Source organism: Euleptes europaea, chromosome 14, assembly GCF_029931775.1.
Source record: "Euleptes europaea isolate rEulEur1 chromosome 14, rEulEur1.hap1, whole genome shotgun sequence".
NCBI classification, from domain to species: domain Eukaryota; kingdom Metazoa; phylum Chordata; class Lepidosauria; order Squamata; family Sphaerodactylidae; genus Euleptes; species Euleptes europaea.
This window is the reverse complement of record NC_079325.1, coordinates 58,294,548-58,309,742: the sequence shown is the minus strand read 5'-3', so window position 1 is coordinate 58,309,742 and position 15,195 is coordinate 58,294,548. Positions and strand designations below refer to the sequence as shown.

The 15,195-nt window shown below is 43.7% G+C and overlaps 1 protein-coding gene across 1 annotated transcript in view; it reads left to right on the top strand.

Annotated features, from left to right (window-relative positions):
* The first annotated feature begins 1,854 nt into the window (after positions 1 to 1,854).
* Positions 1,855 to 15,195, top strand: part of STKLD1 (serine/threonine kinase like domain containing 1) — a 60,526-nt gene continuing 47,185 nt past the window's right edge. Inside the window, exons 1-2 of the mRNA XM_056860198.1 lie at positions 1,855 to 1,869; positions 9,823 to 9,927. Of these exons, the coding sequence (XP_056716176.1) occupies positions 1,855 to 1,869; positions 9,823 to 9,927 (120 nt within the window). The remainder of the gene's footprint in view (positions 1,870 to 9,822; positions 9,928 to 15,195) is intronic.

Sequence of the window (15,195 nt, the reverse complement as noted above, 5' to 3'; positions counted from 1 at the left end):
ACTAGCAGCAAAAGGTCTTTTCTGACTTTGCATTCTCTAATGTTGGCTGTCACATCTGAAACCCTTCATGGCCTTGGCCCCTCTTATTTGCCAGACCGCCTCTCTCCCCATGCTCCACTGTGACAACTTCACTCAAGTCAACAGGGGCTTCTGCAGGTGCCAACCTGAAAATTGGCAAAATCAACAACTGCCCATACACATGCCTTCTTGTTGTGGCCTCCACCTTACGGAATGGCCTGTCTGAGGAGGTCAGGAAAGTTCCCAGTCTCCTGGCTTTCTGCAAACTATGCAAAAGGGAATTATTCAAGAGGGCTTTTCTGCACAGGTAATAAGGTAGTACAAAAACATTCACAAAATTACTTGGATAAACTGTTAGGGACCGTGGTCTGTACTGCTGTGTTTAACTTATGGTAAGTAGGATCCTATTCATGTGATTTTTGTACCACTTAATGTGTCACGTGAATACTGTTGCTATGCTTCAGTTCTTTCAGGTGGTTCCAGGCTTCTAAAATCCTAATTCACTTGGTTATTGAATGTCCCAGTTTGTCAATTGTACTGACTCACTCCGTGTAAACTGCCGTGAGTCCCCGTGAAAAAGGCAGACTATTAATTATACAGATAGATAAATAATAAGTAACATGCTGTTCAGGCATGAAAAACAGTGGCCTTTTGTCAGTTGAGTTTGTCCATATATTTAATTTAACTCTGACTGAGTTATTTCAGTTGCTTCCCTGGGAAGCCGGGGGCTGCTACCACCCCATGGAACTTGCCCAAAACCAAACATGGGCAGCCATTGCAGAGCTAACTGACTTGAGAACCCTTTTTGGCTGGAGATTCGTATCGATTCTGACTGCTGAATTGCTGGTGTTGTTGCGTCTCCGTGAATTGCTAGCGAACAGCCAGTTAGCAGCGGCTGCGAGGAGCCCTCGTGGTCCACGAGACAAAATCGAAAAACAGACTTTGTTTAATTCTTTTTATTAGGACCAACCCAAATAGCTCCATTTTGTGATATTTGGGTTGGTCTTAATAAAGGCATCACACAATTTTGCTTTATCAATAAGTGTGTTAGCATGGGTAAAACAAAACCCAAAGAGCCCTCTTTTCACAAAAGTTCTTTTTATATGCTCAAAAAGTTTGTCCTTTAAAAAAAAGTCCCCTTTAGGTGGTCCTAGTAAAGTTATTTTATTTATTTATTTATTTAGTGATTTATAACCCGCCCTCCCTGGCCGAAGCTGGCTCAGAGCGACTTATTACACAACTGCAGTTTCGGATTTCTTCTGTGGACTGTAAAACAGCCCTTTCCTCCAGGATAACTATAGACTGGCGAGCAGTCCTCATTCTTTCAGAGACATCTCCTGGCCCCACCTTGAGGTTGGCAACCCTAAAAGAAAGTACCAAATCCTTAAAATTACGCTGCTCGCGATCAATGGATCAAGGCGCTTCGAAGGGATACAGGACAGGAGAATAAAGTCCTTTGCCAGCGCTCAGAGGCGCCCAGTCTGCAGGGCCGGCCAGCCTTGCGGGAGGGGTTGTGGGAGTTTAGTAAGGACACCTGCGATGAGGAGTGGGGGGTGGGAAAATAAATTACATTATTATGGGGTTGTGTGAGAAGAGGTTAAACCCTTGAGGAAGGTTTGGGGAGGGGAAGGAGAAACGTACGCGGGGGGGGGGGGCTGAGAAGGGTGGGAAGCAGAGAGAGGCGGGACGTCTTGAAGGGGTGGGGGGCGGGAAGGCGTTTGCTGCCTTTCAGAGAGGGGTGGGGGCTCGGCCGTTAGTCGCGGCCGCCCCTCCCCCCCGCCGCCGTTAGTCGCGGCCGCCCCTCCCCCCCGCCGCCGTTGTTGCCGTTGCCCGGCCATGGAGAAATACGAGGTAGGGGAGAGGCGTTTAGAGGAGGGGGGGGGGCAGAGACTTGAGTCCACCACCCCTCTCATTTGGAGCGGGGTGGGGGGTATTGGAGAGCATCCCTAGGGGGATGGAGAAGGGGGGAGGCGACCTCCGGGAGAGCAAGTTTCCGCCCCCCATCTCTGAGGCAGACGGCGGGGGGGGGGAGAAGCGGCTGAATGGGGCGCTAAACCGTAGGGTTGCAGGCGGCGGGGGGGGGGGCATCGCCCTGAGGGGAGACAAATCCCCACGGGAGGAGTAGAAGCGAAGGGGCGCCTCCTAAATGAGCTCTATGAGACCATGATGGGGATAGGATTTTGGAGAGGCCCAAAGCCTCCTCCGTGCAGTATTATATGGGCTCTGTGTAGGGTTGCCAACCTCCAGGTGGAGTCTGGAGCTCTCCCGGAATTACAGCTGCTCTCCAGACTACAGAGATCAGCTCCCCTGGAGAAAAGGGCTCCTTTGTGTAGCACACCAGCAGCACCACATTGACAGGGCTGTGGATCCCTGGTGGACAGTTCAAAGGAGATGCTGAGCAGGTGTGAAGCTGCACAGGGAAGCGCTTTTGCCTTGCTAGCTTCACGTTTGAACTAGCCTTAGTGGATGGCTTGCACGGGAGAAGGAGCCCCGTTGTGTTGGGTCACACTTGTCCCCTGAGGAGAGAAAGCTGGGTAGGAAATGCTGGTCTATATTTACTTAAAAATATATTAAAGCTTTTGAATATTAAAAAAAAGAGGAAATGCTGGTTCCTGAAAGGATGATGGGCTTAAAACCATTCATCCCACATTGATGGTGGAAAAAAGTGCTTTCAAGTGGCAGCAAACTTACAGTGACCCCATCAGGTTGCCAGGGCAAGAGACCAACAGAAATGGTTTGCCATCACCTGCCTCTGGGTAGTGATCCTAGACTTCCTTGATGGCCTCCCATCCAAGCACTGACCAGGGCCGACCCTATTTAACTTCCAGATCTGATGAGATGAGGCTAGCCTGGGCCATCCAAGTTAGGGCCATCCCACATTAACCATCCTTAACCATTCTGCTGTGCTCACAATCAGGGTGGTAAGTGGATGCATTACTCCTCTTTTTTCCCCAGTGCATGCTTATAGTTTAACTGCCTGAGTAGTTGTGGTCATAAACTTTATTTGGGATTGTAATTATAGAAGCAAGAGGTATGGGTATTGGTATTCCAAATTAGGTAACCCCAATACAAAGGGCATAGCTATGTTACAGACTGGTAGTAGTTTTATTCCAGTTTAGCTGTCATGGCTTTCCCTAAAGGAAAGGTTGTTTGAGTAGTTGTGGTCATAAACTTCATTTGGGATTGTGATTATAGAAGCAAGAGGTATGAGTATTGTTATTCCAAATTAGGTAACACCAAATACAAAGGGCATAGCTATGTTACAGACTGGTAGTACGTTTGTTTTTTTTAATTAATTTTTTTTACATGAACAAATAAAATAAAATAAGTCATTTTATGGTACAAAATAAAGTACAAAAAGTTAAAGTATGTTAGTTGAATCAAGTAAAAAAAAAATCCATATATAGTACCTATAGTACCCACCAATAGTGTACCCCCCCCCATATCCTCCCACCACCATGCAGAACTTCCGGAGAAGTGTCTTAGCAGGTTAGTATTACAACAGTTTCTAGATAACCTAGAGATACCTTCTCAACGCCGCGCTTTTCTATTAGCTAGGGTTAACGCATTCCCATCTAGGATGCTCTTAGATCCCTAGACATGAACGCTTATGCACATGCGGTTTAAATTTGTTGGATACAATTGACCACATCCTTTTAGATTGCCCCTTCTATGTGACTCTGCGGGATAAACTGCTATTTACTTTGCTCCAGTACAAGAGATACAGGAGTAATGAAGTGAAATGCAAATTTCTTTTGAGTGATCATGATCCTAAAATTACAGCTACCGTGGCTGAATTTCTTACAGGAGTTCTTAAAGAACAAGAAAAGTTTTATTAAACCGACTTGTAACTTATATGTATTGCCCTTTGGAGGTATATTGTTGTTTTATCTCTGTCTTTTGGTATGCCAATAAAGGTTAATGAAATGAAATGAAAATATTACAACAGTTTACCATACTGTTAAGCTTTTAAAAGATTATATCTATAGCCCATTCACAAAATTAGTAAGGTTCGTCTTTGCCAGTTTATCCCAATATGCAAAGGCCTTTAACCAAGACTTTTTGAATTCTTCCATGTCTTTCCCATGAAGGGAATCTGTTAATTTGGCCATTCGCACATAAAACCATAGAAGGGGGGGAGAGGAAAGAAGGCCCCTGGCTTGCGCGCCGGCCATGATCCGGCCCCAGTGCATCGAGAGAGAGGAGGGAGACCGACTTCCTTGGTCCGAGCGCCATTGTTTCTTGGGGGCTCCCAGGAGACACCAAGAATCGTTTAGATTTGGAGTGCAAAAAGCACCCCAACCCGGTCCTAAATAGTGGATTGAGAAGCAGGAAATTCCCCTGCAGCCTTCAAGAGCAGTTGGACTCCCATATTCTCTGAGAGAGCTTTCATTAAGCCTCTCGGAGATTTGGAAGCTGTCCCCGCCGGCACATAGGGGCTACCATTGCAATGGACGACTCTTTGGATTTAGGCTTTGACCTCCTCTATACATTAACATCAAAGAATCTATGAAAAGAACAATAAGCCTCACCTTTGGAAGTCAAAGTGAGTAAAAAGACACTTTTTGCCTTTATCTTGATTGAGAAGACCTGAATGACGATAAAAACACCTACGGAAACCGCGACTCCCTGCCCAGCGTAACGAGACTTTTTAAATAAACAAATGCCATTAAATGAACCGACGAAGACCTTATCAACTTGATCAGTGAGTAGACACAATAAAACGGACTTTTGAATGACTTTACAACTACCAATTAAATGTTTTGAGGGGAGGGAGGGAGACGAAAACCTCCCCCCCCCACTTCCGGTTCTCTCTGATTCAATCAGTCCAGCCACGTTGCCTCTTAAGACTGGAAGATAATAAGAAGGGCTTTGTTACCATCGAAAAGACAGGGCAGATTGGAAGACTTGAAGTGAATCTCCCCGGTGTAACCATCAAATCGTTCCTACCACTTAACCACGGAGAGGAGACGACGCAGGATCTATGATACTGCAGTTTCCTGTCTACTTCCTTTTCTTTATCTGTGCCGCTTTGAAGTGTAATTGAGGATATCTTGAAAATTACAAAGCCCGCTTCTATATAAGAATACAAGCAGATATGTCAAACAAGAGGATGGACATGTTTGCAGTGCAACAAGATTTAGCCTTTGAAAAACAACAAGCGCTCTCACATCAAGTATTTCAACTAGCTGAGATGATGAATATCCTATTTAAATCAATTAATGGAAAACTGGATACAATTATTGAGGAGATCCACGATATGAAGACCCAAGATACGACAACAATTATGCCAATGGAAATAAAAGGTTCTACTAAGGAGATGACGATTGAATGCTATGTGGAAGTGGTGATAAAATCTGGAAATAATGACAATGAACCAGAACAATTTATTCTTAAAGAGGTAGCTGCAAATGACCAGCTGGCAACTAGAGAGAGCAACATGAGAGAATTCAATACCTCTACAATCTACTTGTCTGAGTTACTGCTGACAGGAGGAACATTATTATCCCAAGAAAACACTTCCTGGCAGCCAGCGATGGAGGGAGACATGACGAAGAATCTTACCAAGAAACTGCTGGAAATGTTAACAAGAAGCCAATGAATACAATCACTGGGATCTTCTTTTATATTTTCAGAGGCCAGAATTGCAGCTACTATATTGAAAAATCGGGGGGGGGGGGGAATTGGGAAATGAAGAAGGACTGGCAGATCCCCTCCCAAAACAAGAAAATGGCTAAGATGATGTTTATTTTTGGGGCGTAAGGGAGACACGGTGGACTTACTTTGATGAATTTTTAAATGGGAAAATTTGTTTATGTATTGATTTAATCCCTTCATTATAAAATAACAGAATTTTATATAGAGATAATGATGATAATATTATAACTATGTAGGACTTGAAATTGCTTATAGAAGTAGTATAGATAGCTTAAAGCAAGTCTGTATGAGAGAAAATAAGGATTAGAAATTAATTTGAAATGCAAAACTGTTAACCAGTAGAATTAGTGACTGAAGAAGATGCGGGGAAGTCATATATAGCAGATAGCATTGAATACTATAGATAACATATTCTCAGTAATAGCAATAAGCTTTTTTTTTGTTACAAGTAGTTACAACTGAATATATTGTTGAGATATGTTTATTTTTGTTGAATTGTGGAAAATAATAAAAATAATTAAAAAGAGAGAGAGAGAGGAGGGAGACCCAGAGCAGACTGGCTGCCCCTCTTCAGAAGAGTGATAGGAGGGAGTTTTGCCTTGGGTTTTCCTCTCTCAGGATGCACATTTTTCCCATCCAAATTCTAAAAAATCCCCCCTCCCCGCTGGGGTAGAGGGGCCAACAGCCCCTTCCCTTGAACATCCCCCCCCCCACGGGTCCAGCTGCCCTAGACCGAGCTGCCACCACCACCACCCCCAGTGCGCGAGGCACACATGGCGTGGCCGGTCTACCCATGGAGCCGTCCGTCCGACGTCCCCCTGGGCTTGGAGGTGTGGGCCCAGCTCCAAGGCCCATCCTGGGCGAGGGGCAGGGAAGGCTGCCTGCCAGCCAGCCTCCGGGACGGAGGGAGAGAAGTGCCAGTATTCTAGGCAGGCAGGCAGCAAAAGGGGCGGTATTCTTGTCCAAGCACGAAACTCCCCCAGCCAATCACTGTTCTTGGGGGAGGAGAAAGTAGAAGTCACGGGCAGGGGCAGCGGAACTGAAGCAAATAATTCTTCATGGGCCTCTGAGCCAAAAAAACGCCTAACAGGAAAGGACGCCTCAAAAGTGGTTTCAGTTGCCTCAGTTATAACGCTGCTTTTATTGCTCATTCTGGGAAAACGCAGACCTACAATGAATAACCAAAAATTTGCACCGACACAAATCAGATTTGAAAGCGCAGCAAATCTCCGTGAAAAATTCCCCCTAATTGCAGGTCTATTTACCAGCTTCCAGGATCTTGCTATTGTGATTCTCTCCGCCGCAAAGCTATATTGTCATATGACACTGTCGCTTCTACTGATTTTTTCCTTTGCAATCCCCAATAAACAGAAAGCTGGATCAGGTTTTACCTTAATATTAATCAAATTATTGGTTTCTTTAACTACCTTTCTCCAAATTTTTTTGATCTTTTTACAAAACCACCAAGCATGCATAAAAGGTCCACTTTCAATTCCACATTTCCAGCATAAATCTGTATTTCCTATTTTCATTTTATTTGCCAACACTGGTGTCATATACCATCTGTAGAACATTTTATACATGTTCTCCCTTATTTCACTAGAGATTGTAAATTTAAATTCTCTTTTCCACACCTCCAGATTAATATTATAACCTAAATCTCTCATCCATTTTATCATCACCGGTTTAATCCTTTCTTGCTCTAATTTCATTTCTGTTAAAGTTTTATATACCTTAGCTATCAATCCTTTATTTCCCAAGTCTAATATTAATTCCAATTTAGATTTGCTTCTATTAAAACCTATACGTTTATCTTTATTAAATATATCGTTTAATTTATAATACATGAACCAATCTCTAATTTTAAGCTCTTCCCTTGATTTAAGTTGCCAGTCTTCTCTAATATAGTAAATGATATCTCTATAGTTACCCAGGTCTAAATTAAGTTGATTTCCTCTTTTCATAAAGGCTTCAATAGGATTGAGCCAGCCTGGGGTTTTATATTCTAAAAATCTCTTATACCTTTTCCAAACTTGTAATAGGCTAGATCTAATAATATGTTGATTAAAATCCCTATTTACCTTATCCGTTTCATACCACAAATATGCATGCCAACCAAATCTAAGACCAAATCCTTCCAATGCTAACAACCTAGGATTTTCTAATAAAATCCAATTTTTTAACCAGCCAAAACAAGATGCTTCATAGTACATTTTTAAATCTGGGAGACCTAATCCCCCTAATTCTTTTAGCTCAATTAAATTATTATAAGCTATCCTATGCCTCTCATTACCCCAAATAAAATTCAAAATTTCTTTCTTCTACTGTTTAAATTTTTTTACCCCTTTTATAATTGGCAAATTTTGAAATAAAAAAAGCATTTTGGGTTAAACCATCATTTTGACTACTGAAATCCGTCCCCAGAGCGATAGAGGTAACTTCTCCCACTTTTTAAAATCCCTTGCTGGTAGTAGCTTTATTCTGGTAAAACTACTTTTAGTAGTTTTATTCCAGTTTAGCTGTCAAGGCTTTCCCTAAAGGAAAGGTTGTTTAAGTAGTTGTGGTCATAAACTTCATTTGGGATTGTGATTATAGAAGCAAGAGGTATGGGTATTGTTATTCCAAATTAGGTAACACCAAATACAAAGGGCATAGCTATGTTACAGACTGGTAGTAGTTTTATTCCAGTTTAGCTGTCAAGGCTTTCCCTAAAGGAAAGGTTGTTTGATGATGGTGGAGGGAGTGTTGATGAGGGTCCTGAGAATTCTGATAAGAGGGGTTCATCTTCCTTCTTGCAAAACTGTCATTCTCAGGGTGATACTCCTTAAACCAGTTTAAGACCGTAATGTGGACACGCTAAATGATGTTGATAAGTAGACCAGGGTTGTTAAGAATCTCCAGGAAAAGATCTTTGGGCCCACCTCACACTATTTAGACTCCGCTGAACCAACTAGAGATGCCAGCCTCCAGGTGGGGCCTGGGGATCTCCAGGAATTACAGCTCATCTCCATACTATAGCGAGCAGTTCCCCTGGAGAAAATGGATGCTTTGGAGGGTGGGCTGTATGGCATTGTACCCCACTGAGGTCCCTGTTCTCCTCCGGTTCCACCCCCAAATCTCTGGGAGTTTCCCAGCCTGGAGCTGGCAACCCGACTCCCCAACCCTCACCAGTGGCCAGGGAGGAAGCTAGCAACCCCAAAACCAGTACATGAAAGAAATTGGATGCTTGGTCCACTAGATCGACCAGGTTCCATCTGGTCCCCCCACCTGACAACTGTGACACAGGGGAGTGCTGGGCCAGATGGGAGGAACAGTGCAAAGGTGAGAATATGGGCAGATTTCACTGGGTTTTATGGGAAATTCCACTGAGCAAATGATACGAAGAGGCTCACTGTTTCCCAGTCAAGTTGCAACCGATTTATGGTGACCCCATAGGGTTTTCAGGGCAAGAAACATTCTGTGTTGGAACCCTGGACTTCTTGGTGTTCTCCCATCCAAGTCCTAACCAGAGCCAATCCTGCTTAACTTCCGAGGTCCAACGAGAAATAGCTGCATAAAAGGCAACCTTTCCCCACAGATCCCTACTTAATAATAAAAATAATTTAAGTAGGGAACTGTGAGGGGAAAGATCACAGTGCCATACTTCATATTTTTGGTGTAAAATATTTTATGTAGATTCTTAAAGCACGTAGGGTTGGATCCTCCCATGCTTTCTTTCAGTGCTAGGAAAGAGGCCTTATATCAGCAGAAAGTTCCTTGCATCTGAAGGAAGTACTGCTGTGAGCAGAACAAATCTGTTGGATTCCACCCATAATGTGTCAGTTGGGCCTTGCGTCATCCAGACCTATTTGTTTAGCTGCCACTTCATGGTGGTAACACCTTGATGGTTCTTATTCTGGACTGATCATGTGAAGTGGTCCATGGTGGTGGAGATATGTGTATGTTATGCAAACTCCCTATTGAATAAAATAATAAAATAATTTCAGTTATGCAACTTGAAAGCCCTATTTGCATCAGGTAGACCGTGTGGGTGGGTTTGTATTAGTCTTGAGGTGGCCATGTGGACTACATGGGAACTCTGCTTCTGCTCTCACCTCCCCCCCCCCTTTCACCTGTTGCCTTATGCACATCTATCCCCATTTGAAGGTGCTGAAGAAGCTGAGTCCTGGGGCTCTTGGGACAATGCTATTCGTGGAATCAAAAACAGAGGAAGAAGAAAGTGGTGCTAGAAAGAAGTATGTTGTGAAAAAGGTAAGAGAGATGAGAGCAGTAAAGAGTCATTCGCTGTACCAACATGACACTGCTTTCTGGCACATCTGAAAGACCAATAACAACTCTATTACAAAATGTGCACGTTCAGAAAACTGTACGGGCAAACCTGTTAGTGAAGGGAAGGTGTCACATACCTCCCCTGGCTCCCCCAAAGGAACTGAGGAATTGTATTTTGCCTCAGATTGCATATTTAAGATCTCTAGATTTCTCATAAAACTGCGGTTCCCATATTTCATGGAGTTTTTAAAGTGAATTATATGAAAGATCCTAAAATATGTATTTAATAGTACTTGAAGACATTTTCCAGACCTCCAAATGACCAACACACACATGCTCTACTGCCAGAACCGTCATTGCTCCCATACCAGCAGGAGAGTTTCAAGGCATAACCTTCCCATTCTCTGAGATGAGCTGAAGAGGGCTTGCTCATGGGAAGTGGCAACGTGTAGGGCTGCTTCCACATGGAGACAGTTCTCGAAGCTCTTGTTGCTGCTACAAATGCTGAGGCATTTTCACAGACAACAGAGTACCCACAAATGCAAACGAGTTTTCTTTGCTTTGTCCTTGCACCTTTCCCCTTGGGTGGAGTTCAGCTGACCCTTGCTGATTTGGTTGTGAGCCTAGGAGTTATATTGGATCCAACATTACTGCTGGAGCAACAAGTTAATGCAGCTTCCAAAAAAGGCTTACTTTCAACTTCATCAAGCCTGGAAAATGACTCCCTATCTTGACTCAGACGATCTAGCCACCTGGATCTGTGCCATGGTAACCTCGAGGCCTTGAAGTCAGCCCGGAGACACCAGTTGGTTCAGAATGTTGCATCTCAGTTATTATCAGGAGCTAGGTGGGGCATGTAGCTGACACCCATTCTGCAGCCACTCCATGGCTACCCATGAGCTACTGGGTTCAGTACAAGTTATTGGCTATCACATACAAGTCCTGCATGGCCCCAGGCCTTCACCTCTTCTACAGGATCGCCTCTTCTATGTTCTGCCACAACAGCTCCACTCATCGGAGCAGTGCCTTCAGATGTCACCCTGCAAAAAGCACGATCAGCAACCACCCGTACACATGCTTTCTTTGTTGTGGCCCCCATCTTATGCAGTGGCCTACCTGAGGACATCAGGAAAGTTCCCACACTTACATTATTCCACAAATTATGTAAAACAGAGTTATTCAGGAGAGTTTTTGTATAAAAGTAATAAGGGTACACTATAACAGAATTGGGAATCAGGAAATTGCTTTATAAAGGGAAAGGGTCTGAGCATTATACCACTGTGTATAGACCGTATTATCAATTTGCTGCAGGTTTTACCCTGTTGTGACTTTGAAGCGGGTCGTGCTGTTCAGATGACAGGCTCTTAGAATGTTTCACTTACTGAGAAGTGAAGGTATCTTATTCAGCCAGTCATCGAATAAGCAGGACTCAACAACTTTACTTACTTTTTAAAAAGCAAGTCTTTTTATTGATATACTTCTAGTAAAATATGTATAAATGCAGATTATCAAGTCTTTAACACTTCTATAAAAACTCTTATAAAATACAATGTATGTATTACAATGTATGCAGTAAAAGCAAGCAAGTCTTACATACTATTTAGTTTCAAAATCCAACTTCTAAAATATAACAGTCAAATTATTCTGATTCAGTTCAAAGTATCTAATTCACAAAGTCTAGAGTAAAGTATTTAAGCCATACATTTAAGTATTTAAGCCTTTTCTGAGAGCCTTTTGGAAGGTTCTGATTCTCTAGCTGTACTGTGGCTGTATTTATACTGTTTCAGCCTCATTAAGAGTGAAGAGAAATCTTTTATCCCCACTTTCGGACAACATTTTCATCCATCAAGAGGAATACCTTTTATTCCCTCTATCAGATATCCTGAGCAGTGCAGTAATGCCATAGTTACAGCTGCTCAGCTCCCCATGACCATATATGGGCTTCCTTTCCTTTCAGTCTATTTTGCTTAAAGTATAAACACTCATTTATGAGTTTCATGATCATAGTATATACTTAATTTTTATACCATTTTCTTCATTAGGACAATACGCATTAAATGAGACTACTTAGAAATCTGTAGCACAATATTTAACTATATAACTCATAAAACACAATTATTGCTTACATTGTCACTTTGTGACCATCTGTCAGTAGCACATAGCCTTGAGCAAGGTTACTGAAAGCAAGAACATATTTACTCATATCCTTGATAGGACTGCAGGAATCTTTAATGCCTTTAAGTTATAAAAAGCAAAGTTTAAGCTATTAATGCACTCTCAGTACATTAAGATATCTTCAGTAGACCTTGAGGAGGGCAAAACTGTTCTGCCTTTGAGATTCAGCTGACAGCTGAGTCAGAAAAGGTGATTTTAGTTACATCTTTCTGACAGATAATGAAAGGTGCTCTGCTCTTCCCCCTTCAAGGACAAGACCAGAGTTAGTTAGTTAGCTCTTGAAAGAGCTGACCTTGAGAGAATTCTGTCAGCCTGTTCTAAGGACATTTGCATTACACAGGCTTTTTCATTACACAAACCTTCAGTTTGTGTTCAGTTTGCATGATGTGTTCAAGCTCTACAGGGTATTAATTCTGCACATGTACACAAAATACCATAATTATGTCAGAGACCGTGACAACTTCTATCGATGTAATACCTTTTTTCTTTATTATATCCACACTCTCTATCTTGTCTAATATGCCATGCTCATTCAGATTTCGGTAGTCCTAGTATGTTCATCATCATCATTATCATCAAGCCTTTATTTGCAATGTAGTAACTTTCTCAAAAAAGGAGATAAGGTTAGTATGACATGACTTGTTCTTGAGAAACCTGTGCTGGCTCTTAATAATCACAGCCGTTCTAAATGCTCAAGGACTGACTGTTTGATTATTTGTTCGAGAATTTTTCCCGGTATAGACGTCAAGCTGACGGTAGCTACCTCCTCCTGTTTCCCCTTCTTGAAGATGGAGACAACATTTGCCTGCCTCCAGTCTTATTGCACCCCACCTGTTCTCCAAGAATGCTCTTTTTATGCCATTAAAGGTTTTTGACTTTGACTAAGAATTCTCAAAAATAATGGACAGAGGCTCAGAAATTATATCCGCAAGTTTTTTTAGTACCTTTGGATGCAATTCATCTGGCCCAGGTGACTTTGTTTCGTTTAAGGAAACTAGGTGTTTATGTATTACCCTTATGCCGATCCTAGGCTGCAACTCCCTTCCCTTGTCATCTGCTCTGCTTTAGCCATATTGAGCAGTTTCCTTTGCAAGAGAAGACTGAGGAAAAGAAGGAATTGAGCAGTTCTGCCCTCTCTTTGTTGTGTATGTGTTAAGTGCCTTCAAGTCGCTTCTGACTCATGGCGACCCTATGAATGAAAGTCCTCCAAAATGTCCAACTTTGACAGCCTTGCTCAGATCTTGCAAATTGAAGGCTGTGGCTTCCTTTATTGCAGGGGTGGGGAACCTTTTTCATGCCAAGGGCCATTTCCATATTTATAACATCATTTGAGGGCCATACCAGTTGTAGGTATCCGGGGTGGGGAGAGGCTAGGGTTGCCAGGTCTCCAGCCACCACCTGGAGAAACTATGCAGAGAAGGAAAGGGAAGGAGGGAAAGAAGGAAGGAAAGGAAGGAAGGAAGAAAAGAGAGGCAGAGAAAGAGAGAGAGAAAGGGAGGGGTTCCCAGCTTCCCCCCCTCTCACACACACAGGCACGCCTTCGGCTGCGCAAGCGGGCGGGAGCCATCGGAGATTCCTCTGCGGCTTCTCCCACCTTTGTGCGCGCGTGCGCACACACACAAACCCGCCCGCCCCCGGGCATGAGCAGCCGGGAGCGATTGAGGAGAAGCCTCCGTAGCTTCTCCCGCCTTCGCGGGCGCGCACACACACACACACAAGCCAGCCAGCCAGCCCCCAACTGCATGAGCGGCTGGGAGCGATCAGAGAGATGCCTCTGCGGCTTCCCCCTACTTCGCGTGCACGCTCACACACACACACACGAAGCCAGCCAGCCCCCAGCTGCACGGGTGGCAGGGAGCGAAGGGGGAGAAACCTCCGCGGCTTTCCCCACCTTTGTGTGTGTGTGCACACACACACACAAGCAAGCCAACCAACCAGCCAGCCCCCAGCCGCATGAGCAGCCGGGAGCGATCAGAGAGAAACCTCCGCGGCTTCCCCTGCCTTTGCGCACACGCACACACACGTACGTTGGCCTCGGGGGAGAGTGAGGGGAAGGCTGCGTAGGAGCCCACCGAGCCAACGGAGGGTGCAGTGTGGCCATCGGCAGGGCAATGAGAGTGGGGGAGAGGGGCAGGAGGTTCAGGTGCTCCCAACAACTTTAAAATGCGCTGCCGCCGCCAGGGCGCAGGCCGGGGAGAGCGGCAGGAGATTTGGGTGCCCCCAACAACTTTCTCTCCAGGAACAGAAGCAGGGAGACTTGGGGGAAACGCCCCCACAGGGGCGTTTCGTTAGCATGCTCTCCTGCCTCCCTGCAAAGCCCGAAGCTTTCTTCACTGTCCAGCTTTCACACCCATACGTAGTAATAGGGAATACGATGGCATGAATTAATCTAGTCTTGGTGACCAGTGACACATCCTTACACTTCAAAATCTTTTCTAGTTCCTTCATGGCTGCCCTTCCCAGTCTCAATCCCCTTCTAATTTCTTGGCTGCAGTCTCCCTTTTGTTGATGGTGGAGCCAAGGAATAGAAAGTATTGAACCATTTCAATTTCCTCATTGTCAACCTTAAAGTTGTGTAATTCTCCTGTAGTCATTACTTTTGTTTTCTTGATGTTCAGCTGTAGTCCTGTTTTGGCACTTTCTCTTTTAACTTTCAGCAGTAGTCGTTTCAGATCTTCACTATTTTCTGCCAATAATGTAGTGTCATCAGCATATCTCAAATTATTAATTTTCTTCCCTCCAATTTTCACTCCACCTTCATCTAAATCTAATCCAGTTTTCCTAATTATATGTTCTGCATATAGATTGAAGAGATAGGGAGATAAAATACATCCTTGTCTGACACCTTTGCCAATTGGAAACCATTCCGTTTCTCCATATTCTGTTCTAACTGTGGCCTCTTGTCCAGAGTACAGGTTGCGTATCAAAATGATCAGATGTAGTGGCACACCCATTTCCTTTAAAACCAGCCATAGCTTTTCATGATCCACACAGTCAAAAGCTTTGCTGTAATCTATGAAACACAAGCTGATTTTCTTCTGAAATTCTCTCGTATTCTCCAGTAACCAGCGTATA